This window comes from Mirounga leonina, unplaced genomic scaffold (genome assembly GCF_011800145.1).
Source record: "Mirounga leonina isolate KUSES-001 unplaced genomic scaffold, KU_Mleo_1.0 Mir_114, whole genome shotgun sequence".
Lineage (NCBI taxonomy): Eukaryota > Metazoa > Chordata > Mammalia > Carnivora > Phocidae > Mirounga > Mirounga leonina.
Genome location: NW_023270265.1, coordinates 41,266,878 through 41,280,020, shown reverse-complemented (window position 1 = coordinate 41,280,020; position 13,143 = coordinate 41,266,878). Strand labels below are relative to the sequence as shown.

The following is a 13,143-nucleotide window of genomic DNA, read 5'->3' as shown; positions in this document are numbered from 1 at the left end:
ATGTAAAGTGCTCTGAAGGGTGCCTGGTAGCACAAAGTCAATAAAATATCAGCTGTTGAAAGGCTTACTGCCATTCTTTGCCCTTGCTTCACTGTCAGTGGGGTATTTTTTTCTTTTCCTCTTTTCAGATTCATTAGAAGTTTTCTGTTACGTTAGAGTTCTTAGTTTATACTCCTCTCCCAACTACATTTGTCCCCAGAGTGAAGCCCTGGGTCTCTAGTGCCTACTCTCACAGTTAAACAAGAAGAGCAATAGCATAGTGTCCTTTGCAAACGATCTTAGAAGTTATTCTGTGATCGTTTAAAGTTATACTTATTTCCCATATACAATAAGGAATTGAATGGTGTTTGAGAAAGTTACTCCTCTGCTACACATCCCCTTCCTTCTTTGCCCCCTTCCAGCCAGGTGGGTCACCTCCTGGATTTTGCAAATAACTTGAATTCCCTTATTAAATACAAAATGGGTCACAGTGTAGGCCAAAAATGTATTTAGCTTTATAATTTCAGCAATAATGGGGCTTGGAAAGAGATATCATGGAAGGGGTAATAATACTTGTTTTTAAATGCCTTCAGAAGAGCTTCAAGTGTTGTTACGTGACTTCTCACTGAAAGATTTGAAGTCCTAGAGCCAGGAATTTACACAGTTTGCATTGTCTTATGCTAACAAGACAGTTAATCAGTTTTAATAGATCTGTGTTCTTCTGTGGGGTTTTTGTTTTTTTTCTTGACAAGGACTTTATACATTTTCACTCTCAATAGTCTCTAGTCTTTCTTAGATATTTTTGCTCTAAAAGAATGTATTTGTTAGAGAAAAGGAAGGACAAAGAAGAAAATGAATGCGGCCAAATGCCTTAGTGACTCATGCAGTGGTTAGTTTTATTACTTTATAAAGGTTGGTTGGCCTTTCTAGTCTGTCTATGAACGGCTGGTCCATAGCAGCTATTTTAGGACAGTTTCAAGTTCTTACCAATTATTTCCTTGCTCAGTATTTATTTTAACTTCAGAATAACTAATAAGTGACGTTATAGAAGAGATACTAATGATTCCTCAAAATATATTTGGTAGTATTCATTTAAACTTGTAAATTAGAGTTTACTTGGGAAAAATGCTTTAAAATTCGGGAAATATGAGGTAAAAAATTGACCTAAAAACTTTAGAACGTTCGGGTAACACACCTTCTTAGCTTAAAATATTTTTGAAAACACAAATTTTAAAATACTTTCATCAGCTTAAAATTTGCTTTAAAGGTCTTTGTCACCCCCAAACTCCTTCAGTTTTGATTTCTAAAACGAAAGTTCCTTAACCATGAAGTTGAAATTTGTGTAGACTTTTTCAGTAGGAGCATGTCTAAGTTCATCCTTACACCTGACTAAAAACACCATTTCCCTTACCCTGTCAACAACTCAGTGGAGCAGTCAGACTGCATTATTCGATATCTTGTCCGACAGGAGGACAGCGTTCCAGAGAGAAAGATTAACACAAATTGGTGCCACACTTCGGTAAATAGAGACATTTTATTTTTCACCAAGCTAATTCAATCCAGTTCAGCTAACTCTTTTTCCCCCCTAAGGACAGATCAAAAAAGGTAGCCATGAATGACTGAGTGTGTCATGTGTTTGACACGTCAGTGTGTGAAAATAAAGCCGACCCCAAGGGAGGGGCCGTGCCTTCATCCTGCAGACAATGCCCCGCGAGAGCCCTCGCGCTCAGCTCTGCGCTGCGCACGGCTGCCAGTCATAATGGGGGTAGCGGGCCGGCTGCGCACGACACCCTTTCCCCGGCCCGGGGGCGACCTTTGTCATTTCAGCATTCTTAAGAATTCTCAGACATTTCCCGGGCTGTCACCGAGTCTCACTTGAGTTCCGTAGGCTAAAGCTACTGGATGTTACATCTTGGTAGTTTTGTGATTTTGCTAAAATCCGTGTCCTCCATGTTGGTTTTCGAAAAATCGGCATTACGGTAAATCTCATGCCAGCATTTCTGTTTCTCAGTTCAGTACTTTCTTCCTGAGACAGAGAAGGATATCTGTACAGTCATACTGTTGTTCACGATAGTTGTCATTATTGTCAATTGTAATGGTATGGATTATGCTACCGGACATGAGTTGTCCAAATAGCATTTATGAAAGAAGATTAAAATTGTCAAAAACTTGCCCACTGCTCTAAGGGATCAGGTCCAAGAGCCCCATCTTTTGCATCAAGAGCCTTCAAGGGCTGCTTCCTCCCCACGGGCCTTGTGTTCTAGTCCCTTCCGTGTCCTGTAATGGTGTCGTCTCGCAGCCGCAGGCCACGCGTCTTATCTTCAGAGCCCTTTCTCTCTGCCAAACCTGTCCTTCCTTCGTGCAATTTTAAATCCTCCCTTTTCCTTGACATGGGCCTTCCTTAGCTAATTGCTGCGATGGGACATTTCGTTTTCCATGTGGTCTAAAAATGAGAATCTTGAGTGCGCTCCCCTCCCTCCACAGGTGCAGCTCTGCCATGTGCCTGCTCAGAAGGAGGGGGGTTTGTGTTCTGAGGAATCCGGGAGTCCTGTCTGTCCAGGGCTTCAGCAGGGTGGCCGGGGCTCACTCAGCACATCTGTGTGCAGAGAGCAGGGCTAGGCCGTGTGTCCGAGTTAGGAGGGCAGGGGCTGGAACCACACACCTCCCCACCTCCCCCTCTTACTGGCTGGCCACACTCAAGTTACCGAACCTCTCTGTGACTCGTTCCCTTATCCTGAAAATGAAAAATCACACCTCCCTTATGGGTTATAAAGATTAAATGGGTTAATTTTGGGAAAGTGCTTCGAGGAGTATCTGGCACAGTCTAAGTGCCATGTAAATGTTTATTAAATAAAATAATTCACTGAGCATGTTCTTTTAGTCACTGTGCTGAGTGTTGTTAATGTTGTTAACCCATTTCATACTAACAGTAGTCTCCTATGTGTGGACTATTGCCATCCCCCTTTTACAGATGATACAAAGTTAAGTGACTTGCTCAGGGTCACACAGCAAGATTAGGGCAGAATTGGATTTGAATTCACGCCCCTTGGCCCCAGGGCCGTCAGTCACTTCTCTCCTCGAACCACGGCGTGTACCACAGACCTGAATGGAAATCATGTTGTGCGTGAGACTATCTCTGTTGGCTGGAGAGCCATGCGACAGGATGTGTTTCTTGACCTATTAGAAAACAGTGTGCCATGAGGGGATGGCCAGGAGAGGTTAGCCCTCCAGGACTAACCTGACGTTGATTGCCTTGGACTGGAAATTGGGGAGGACGGGGACCACCTGTGTTTAGCAGCCCCTCCCATGACACTCCAGGCCTAACTGTGGCTTGTTGGATTTTATTTGTGTTCATTTCTTTTAAGCCACTCTTTGCTCAGGCTCTTGAGGCTTTGCTGGTACACACTGATGCTAGTCTGGAACCGTACAGAACACTGTAAAGGCAGTGAATAAGAATGTGGGTCAGCTGCATCAGCCTGTTGCTGGGGTGTTCATTTGTGGGTATTTAAAATATGTTTTAATCTTCTCTGCCATGTCACCCAGCTCTACTGAAATATACTCAGTTTATCCACAGGAGTTCTAGCTAGAAAAGGTCAGTCATCAGTTCTGGAAGCTCGTGCTACGAATCTTAGTCATAACAAATGAAATGTTGGACATGTGAGGCCTTCTCTCATGCAAGAAATGCAAGTGTGCCCCATGGGTTTATAGCTTGGGACATGTGCCTGTAGGAAGAGAGACTGACCAGACGTTATAGCCAGTGTTGAGACTTTTTGTGCGTGCCATCAAAAGTTGTAAAACTGAATTTCTTCAAAGGATTCCAATTATTTGGCTGATAAAACACAGATAAAGAAAAATGTCTATTTTACAGCTAAGTATTTTTTGGGGGGGGGGGGTATAAAAAGATTCCTAGGACAGTAATGCTTTGTAGAGGCTCTAATGTCCAATACTCTTAAGTGCTGGGTAAAAGTTAAACTTGAATAGCAATGATGAAATATTTACTCATCAGATGGCTTTGAAGTTTAGCCACTTTTTGGTTGTAGTCCCTTCCTAATGGAGATGTTTCAAAGAAGAAAATGATTGTAGCATTCAGCTGTGATATTCTCTTACTCTCTGCATGGAAGAAATCCATTTTGTTTTGGTCCATTTGGGTATTTACATTTTGAAGACCACTTACTTAGAAATCACATTAATGACAGAAATAGTTCATACAACTCTGAACTCATTCTCATTGATAGGATGATGTTTAAAAGTTAATTTTTCTAATACCTATATAATCTTTTTAAAAGATTGTTTTAACTCTGGCATTCTACAGTCTTTCCAACTAAAATTTATTGAATTCTCCACAGTTTATATCAGAAGGGCCTCAGGTGAGTGTGCATATAACATGAATAAGTGATAAAATTCAGCTGTATAAACTGTCTTACTGGGTAAAATCGCTTATGTTTAAAGATTTTTAGAAACTATACATTTAGAGGTACAGTTCTTCAGTTCTGATAATAACTGAAAGGTTTTCTTTTAAAGTTTAAAATTGTAGGTGCTTGGGAATGTTGAGTCAATATTGTTTTTCTCCTGCATCCTGGGTTAAGTTTCATTCATCCATGTCATTTAGGACTTCAGAAATTGTTATTGCCGTGTTGGTTAGGAGGGTTCTGTTTTTATGTTTCCTCAACCATGCGGACTGTGTGATATACTTTTAACATTTGTGTTTGTCTTTTGTTCCTTAGTTTTCATATGAATCCGACAAATAATGAGGACCTCAGGAAAATCCCGGTAAGTTGCAGAGGGGTTAGTGCATTACGGGAAAAGAAGCCACAAGCCGGCCTTCTGGCTGGCATACATTTTTAAAAAGACCTTCATCCTGAATCCCTCAGTTACCCTTGGATTATAGTTTAATGTGGTAATCTGGGGAGAAAGAAGAAAAGCAAAATTCCAGCTTTGTCTTTAATATACGATAGGGTGTGACTTTATGATCTATAGAAATTCAAGCAAATATGATCGTTCTAATTGAAGCCAATTTAGAATCCACATATTTTGTTTACAGACTGTTTTAAAATTAATGTGAAAGCTGTATGTCAGGGTCAACATTATAGTTAGGAAATAAGAGCACGTGGAGAAAAATGAACATTTTGTTGTTGTTGTTGTTGTGGCAAAAATCGAAGAAAGAATAAAATTGCCTTATTAACATTGAACAATAGGAAAAGCATCCTGGCAAGAGATCTAGCTAACGGGGAGAGGCTTTGAAAGAACCGTTAGGACACTTACCTTCTTAGAACAAAACCAAATATATGAACAGGCTTGGAAGCGACCAGCTGAATTAACTCACAGATTTTGCAAGGACTATTCAGATATCTTAACTTCATTTTATTATTATTTGAAGCCCAGGTTTGACTCTCTGTTCCGAGTTCCACTGCATCTTCAGTCAATTCTAAATGCATCAAACCTGGAGAGTAAGTTACTTTACAAAAGTATGGGCACATGTTCTTGGTAGAAAACTGAATTCTCACTGAATAACAGAAATAGAGCCTTTATTCCAAGAGACTGGTGGTTGCTGTTTGAACCATCTGTCCTTAATGTGTGTGATCCAGATGTATAATAAGAATTTTTTAAAGCAATAACATATCACAATTTTCTAGGATGTGATTTGCCTAGAAGACAGTGTGGTGTGGTGAATAAACCATTCTAAATGTAGTTATTTGTACTTAGAACGGTAGAAAACACTATAGAAGCAGAGGACTTTGTGCTGCGCTTTTGCTGTTTTATGTAAATGATTTATAAGTTTTGATGTTTCATAAATACTCAAGTCTTTAGAATATGGCAGTCTGGTGAGAAATGTCAGAATATATGAAGTCAGCCTTTGATCAGATAGTAAAATGAATTCTATCAGGCGGTTACTTAATCTCAAAACAAAATGCAACATCAAAAAATCGATCTAATGTGCAGCCATTGTTTATTAAGTAACCTTAATTACAATTTCTCTGTGCTTGTAAATGTACTTTTCCCAATCTTGTAATTTATTGCCGTAAAAGCATCCTTAGAATTCTTTAAAGAAATAAAATGTGAAAATTGTTTTAGTTAAAGGATTTAAAGGTGATAAAAGAATCCTTGATGTGTGATTGTTTTTCTCTGGAATACTAACTATTCTAAATGGCAGCGAAAGGATTACTAGGTGTTGTTAATTTACTGCAGGATACAATTAAGAGGAGAAAGCTCATCCTTCTACCGAGCGTTATTGAGGAAAAGTATTTGAACAATTTTTATGTTGAAGATTATAAGATGTTTGAAGTAATTTACATTAAGTTCTCCGATAATAGCCGTCCACCAAGTTATTTCTTTCCCCTTCTGGACATAGTATTTTGTAATTAAGTTTGTGTGTCTTACATGCTGTTGCCAACACCTGTCTGTGAAAGCTCAGTGTTTAAACAGGAGGAGTAGCCAGTTGAAAGGGCAGTGCGAGCTCTTTAAGGCCTAATTAAGAACTGAAAGGGAGATGAAGGCAGTAGGACAAAAGATGTGAAAGTAGCTGAGATGATATTCCCAGAGCAAAGTTCCTCATTAGAACAATAATGAGATGATCAGAGAATGCCAAGCCTTCATCTTCTCTCTCTCTCTCTCTCTCCTCTGGCTGCCTTGGATGTCAGTTAGTGCCCCACCAATATTTGGTTACCAGGACAACCTTTCTTTAAATCTCCAGTTATTTTGAGTCCTGATAATTTGCTTTTGTTGAAATTTAAATATTGCAAAAAATATACATTTCCTCATTTAAAAGGCTAGGCTATGTGTGAAGTAAAAATAGATCACTAGTAATTCTCCAAAGTCTTTTGTACAACTCTGTTATTTAAAATTGTGATTGGAAAACTTCTTGTGATAATTCTGCTGATCTCTCACCTACTCCCTATTTTCTGATACCTGCATATGGAAATTTTTAACAGAGGTTGGGTCGGAATGACAAAGGATCGGTTGTGAAAGGGGAAGAGAGAAGACAAATTTACATTAAATTTCAGTGTAAGAAGACATCTTAAAAACACATGTGCTATCTGTGTGGAGCCAGGGGAGTAAATATTAAGTACTTCGGAGTCCCACTGTAGGTTTAGGGGGTCTCTACCAGTTTGGAGGTTTCTCAGTTTTAGAAGTTTTTCCGAGAACAGTATTAGAAGTATCTTTTGGAAAAATAATTATGTATTTGCCTGAGAGTTTTCCTCTTCAAGTAAAATACTTTTTGTGACCAGAAAGTTAATTTCCTATTGTATGGATTAATATTAATCTTTATTATTTTATTGGGAACTATATCAACAACAGAAGGAGAGGTAGATCTATACATATGTATTGAGTATATCAGTCAGTTTGAGAATCTCAGGCCTAAAATTAGAGGGGTTAAATGCTTTTCAAATATGGGATAAAATCTGGAACTAAGCACAAAACTGTTTTTAATTATTATATATTCTTTTCCAGAATATAGTTTATAGTACATGTGTTTCTAAGATGTTTTCCTGCTTAGAAACTTGATGCAGAAATTTGGGGGAAAATTTTCACATAAAAGGACAAATGGAAAATGTATTGAAAGGTCAGAAATATATTTTCAGGAAATCTGTACATAAGTATTAGATGGTTGTGAGGGGGAAAATAAGCCAAATAATGGCTTTTCTACTCTAGATTATGGCTTTAAAGCATTGAACATTATCCTGGGATGATGATGAATTATTTTGAGAGATTAAATCGTTAGATTGATTCATATCATGGCATTAAATGTAAACTACGTATGTCAGAATAAGAATTTTTCAACATGTCTTTCATCCTCATTGTCAATGTTTAAAAAAAGTTTCAATCACATTATCTGGTAGTACTGGTGTGGTTAAATATAACAATATAAATGATTTTCTAACTGTGTATCATCACTTAGTTTGGAGAAATCAGTTCATATATGTGTAACTTGATTAAGATTAGAGAGACTCAGATGCTGTTATTATGTTAAACCAAGAAAACATAAAACAGCCTCAACTAGTCAGTAATGAAACCCATTTAGTTCGATTTCATTAACCCCTGCAATTCGCACAAGAACGCCTATTTTTCAGAATATGTTTTATTAGATAAATGAAATCACATTAGTTGGATGTTATTACTTTTCTAAAATGCAGTTCAGGAAAAAAAATTACTTTGTAGACCAGGAAATTTTAGAGTTGAAAGGAACCGTGGTGAACATCTCATTTATCAGATAAGGGAAGTGAGGCCCAGGCTGGTATCTGTCTCAAATCTATGCAGAATTACTTGAGTTACAGTAAGAAAGTTTAGCTTATTTTTAATAAATTTAAAAAATATACTTACCTCAATACTGTGTCTTATCTTTTCTGTAGAAATCTGCTTAATATAATAAATGTTTAATAAGATTGTGGTTAGGAAATTTTAAGTTTTATATCTCTAAACTGCTCATGACCAATTAAATAAATTAGTAAATACATGAGTGTGAGTGTGTGTGTGTGTGTGTATACTCTTATTACAAAAGATTGAGAGAGAAGAAAAAGTAAACCATACTTGTCTCCAGGGTTGTGGTAAAGCAATATTCTTAAATGTTTTTTAGCGACAAAGGTAATACAACTGCTAAAGTTGTATCTGGTCCCAGTTTCTATTGCTAAAATAAGTTGTTTTAAATACAGTCTTAGAGAATTTAAGCTCACTTTCCATTGGCATCCCCTCTATTCATTCTGTCAATGTAGCGGAGGCTCTCACTTACCATAACATTGCAGTAGCTTTACAGAGAATCTCAGCCCCTCCAAATGATCTTACCCACTCTGCCATTTTAATTTTCCTAGAACTTCACTTCAATCATTTTCTGCCCCTGTTTAGAAACCTTCAGTGGCTTCCTGTCACCCATTGCAATAATCCAGCGTCCTCGACGGTCTGTTGGAACCTCCCATCTCAGTCTCTCCATGCCCTGCCCTGAACCTTGCTTTCCGGCACCCATTCTCTCCTGATCACCTGCTGTTGAGCCCACTGTGCCTTCAATCTGGTTTCCTCCTTTAAACAAGCAGAGCCCACTGCTTGGGATGCCTGTTTTCCATTTCTGCTTGGCAGAGTCTCTGAAGGCCTAGCATGAGCTATATCTTCTCTATAAAACATAAGCGATTCCATGAGGTTGGAGCATTTTCGATCCTGAATTTTTCCCTTTTTCCTTGAGAAGGGAGTGACTTTGGTAACCGAAGCATCGAACTGATAACTGTACTTCAGTGTTTCTCTGATCGGCAAAGTCAAGGTGCTTTGGGGCCGAGGGGATAAAAAGTTACACTTCGGCTCTCGTGATGAGCACTAGACATATACCAAATTAAAGTAGATCCTGAAAATGAATAAAGACAAATTTAATCCAATGAAAACAAGAAAGAAAAAGGCCTGTTTGCATTCACCTGCCAGTCCCTGTTCTCCATCCTCCATGGAATAGATTAGATATAGTCCTTGAGAGCAGGACTGGTTTCCTCAGTGTATTTTTCCTTACAGCCAAATGGAAATGTTTTGAAAGAAAGTGATAAAAACCAGTTCTAAGCTGTTGAGTTTTAAGGATAGAACTGTGTATAAAAAGGCATAAAGGTTGCTCCTTTATATTTGGATGTTACAGTTTATATAATAAATCTAAATATTATACACTGTAGATGATGTTCCAGTGCTGTTTTGATGAAATTTCTGACAAATATTTTTCTTTTATTATTAGAGTGCTTTGTAATAAAAATGAATTAAATCAGTGTCTTTTTCTGTTTTGTTTATATTATTTTTGTGTAAAAAAGAATACCGATAGAATAAGGTTAGCAAAATAATAAGTGAAAGGAGAGAACGCAGATAAACTAATCGTGAGTGTTCCTTCACATGATGGTAGTTGAACTCCCGAGTTTCCTAATAACCAGGGCAAAAAGGGAAATAAGTTATATAGGGATTAGCACTAGGAGGAGGAGGAAATAGACTGGTTCCTCAGGGGAGAAGCAGCTTCGTTTGCCTCTAAATTAAAACAGAAGTTACCCCCACGGGGCTTCTTCCAAGGCTGCTCATTGATTTAATTCTGGAGGCCTTGAACAGTTCATAGCAAAGTGGAGAAGCACATGGGATACTGCTGATACTGCTGCTACTTGAAACCATTTTCAATAGAAAGCCAAAGTCATAACATTAAACCACAGTTCATTGGAAGCAGTTCCATGAGGACTAAGCCATTGTCCAAATGTATAGTTTTCAGTAACTTCTTAGAGTTGTTCCGAGTAACTCTTAAGAGATCTTTAGTTTTAATCTATTTTAGTTATATCTGTTACAGAACATTTTATCTCTTAGTCCTAAATTATATGGTCAATTTCGTATATTAGAACATTGTCCACAAAGTAAAAAGCGGTTCTAGAAGGATTTAGAATCACAGTCAGAGCTTTGGTGCATCTGCCCTAGTTCTTGCCTCCGGACCGGCTAGCCGCGGTGTGAACAGTCGCGTTGGGTCTAGCCACAGACACAGGATTTGAAAAATCAAAAGTTGAAGTTCAGAATAATTCTGAATTTGCCCGCCATGTTCTGTCTCCTGAAGTGACCCATCTTTTTCCTATTCCAGGACAGCAACCCTTTTGATGCCACTGCAGGGTATCGTGGTCTGACCTATGAGGAGGTCCTCCAGGAGCTGGTGAAGCACAAAGAGCTCCTGAGGAGGAAAGACACCCACATCCGGGAACTCGAGGACTACATCGACAACCTCCTCGTGAGGGTCATGGAGGAGACACCCAGTATCCTCAGAGTGCCGTACGAACCGTCCAGGAAGGCTGGCAAATTTGCCAACAGTTAATAAGTCAGTTGTGCTGCATTTATGATGAGGGGCAAAAAGGAAAGAAGAAAGAGAAAACGAATGAAGAAAATCTTGGTACCGCAAAAAACTGCATTATCAGGCGTCATCATATACTGTTTCCTTGCGAAAAATTATTTTACCTGTAAATATTAACAGGGACCATCAAGAGTGACCTTTGAAGTGAGCTCAATAATTGAAACATTTAAAGTGAAAACGGGCCAGATTCTCAATGAATAAGCAGTCCCTTAGGATTCACTGAGGTGCTGGTGCTGGCCTACTAACCTGCCACAGACCTAGGGGTAGCTGCGAAGTACATGACGTACTGTTCCTCAGGAATGGGATCTCATAAAGCAGAATCAATGCTCTGGCTGGGTTCTCAGAAGCCAATTTGTAGACCTACTTAGCTGCAGGAATACTGTTCATTATAAACACTAAAAAAAGTTCATATTTTATATGCATATATATGTACATGAATGTATGTTCATGTATCTTTGTACGTAAAATACATGCATATACCTCATATATATACATGTGTTTCTAGAACATTTAAAAACAACTGATTGCCTCTAAAATTAGGATACTCATTTCTTAATTTGAAAATCTAGTGTGTGTTCTGTCGATGCAAAACAAGTTGTCATTGCTGCCAGTACGGTGTGTTAGAGGGAAGCTGCTTCAGATCACTCTTGACTTTGCGAATCTTGGTTTCACAATGAGCTGCTCCTGTATGTTATTCCAGCATCAGATGTTTGCTCTTTTTCTAAAAGGACTGATTCCAAGGTTTTTTTCTTGTTTTTAAAGCGTGACATATTTGAGGAAAATTTACTAGCGTCACAAGAGTACGAATTTCTTGAGTTAATTTTTTATCTTAACATTTGCGTTTTGTTTAAGTAGGAGAGAAGCTAATGTAGTCTGTTCTGTTGAGATTCTGAATGCCTTTAAATCACTAGCAAAGAAAATATTAGGAAGTCAGATCTGAAAATAATTCTGAGGGGGAAAAATGTAGGTGATCGTCAGACGCCTGATAACCCAAAGCAAAGGACAAATTCTAGGAATGAAGAATTCGGCTTGGTTTCAAGTTACGTAAATAATAGAACAGATGGTTGCATTTGGGTCTTGAACCAAAATAAGAGTCACTGAAGGAGGAGTGAGTTGTTGGAACAGGCCTTCACTAGCAAGGCCCTCTGCACACTGTTCTACATCCACCCTTAAGAATTGGTTTATTGCAAAATTATATGTCAGCTCTTTTAAGTCTGCTCCCCCAAAATATCGATTACTTCCGTGAATTATCTTTATAGATTTGTACAAAATAAGCCTGAAATGTAAAGTGGAAAACAATGGTATGAAAATATTACTAGTCATCTGTTTATTTTTTCCCTTAAAAATCTGAAATACTTACCATGAAACACTGAATCTCTGTTTCTGGTTTTAAAAGAAAAAATTCACCCGTATATGGAGACCTATATCCTCCAGGCTTTTAATGAACTGCATTTTTGTCTAATGTTTATCTCCACAAAGACTTTATTGAAAATTCAGTACAAAGCAGATAGAATGGTTTTGCTCATTTTAATATTCTGAATCAGATAATACTTGGCCAACTGTATATTTGTGAGCTAAAATTGCTCATTTGTGTTTTCTGAGTTACCTTAGTTTTCCTATGAGAGTATATTGTTTTGAAATTCTGGGAACTTTTCCTAAATACAAAAAGTTAAATAATTTTTTTAAATGAAGAAATGGAGAAGGAAAAATAGCTTTTACCAACTTTTTTTTTCCACTTATAAATCTCTGTACTAAACCTCAAAATCTGGTTTAGAATTCTATTTTCTCATTTGAGGTCTTAGTAATTATTATTTTTTTAACACAGTGACATTTTTAGTTAGCGTTTTATTAAATATTATAAAATTCTTAGCATTTTTTTCTGTTCGTATAACTGAAGCTCTTCTTATACTTTTTAAAATACTAAAATCCATGTGTTTTCAGTATTATGACAGATGATCTGCAGATATTTTAATATGCTTTGGCCAAATTTGTTCCTTATAAAATGAACCAAGATGTCCGTTTTGTATTGGGGATTTGTTTTATGTAAATAGAATTCAGTAAGAAGTATTGTGCATATACTACTATTCTTTTTATGAGGAAATTCATTTCTAAGGAGAGGTTCTCTGCCAGGATGGAACTGTTAAGGATTAGCCTTATCAGACATGAATGATTCGGTTATAACTGAATCAATATTTTTATCTTTCAACCTGAGACAAGAATTGTGCTGAAAACGGAATCTGTACTTGTCACTGCCTGAAAATGTTCTGTCCCAATGTTTATGAACTTCTGCTCAGGACCTAGAGTCAAACTTATTATAAGTTTTCATAATTTGGTCA

General features: G+C 37.6%; 1 protein-coding gene across 1 annotated transcript in view; it reads left to right on the top strand.

The window, feature by feature from the left end:
• RAB11FIP2 (RAB11 family interacting protein 2) overlaps nucleotides 1-12,460 on the top strand; it is a 39,765-nt gene extending 27,305 nt beyond the window's left edge. Inside the window, exons 4-5 of the mRNA XM_035029967.1 lie at nucleotides 4,704-4,749; nucleotides 10,544-12,460. Coding sequence (XP_034885858.1) covers nucleotides 4,704-4,749; nucleotides 10,544-10,771 — 274 coding nt within the window. The 3' untranslated portion in view covers nucleotides 10,772-12,460. The remainder of the gene's footprint in view (nucleotides 1-4,703; nucleotides 4,750-10,543) is intronic.
• Nucleotides 12,461-13,143: the final 683 nt, after the last annotated feature.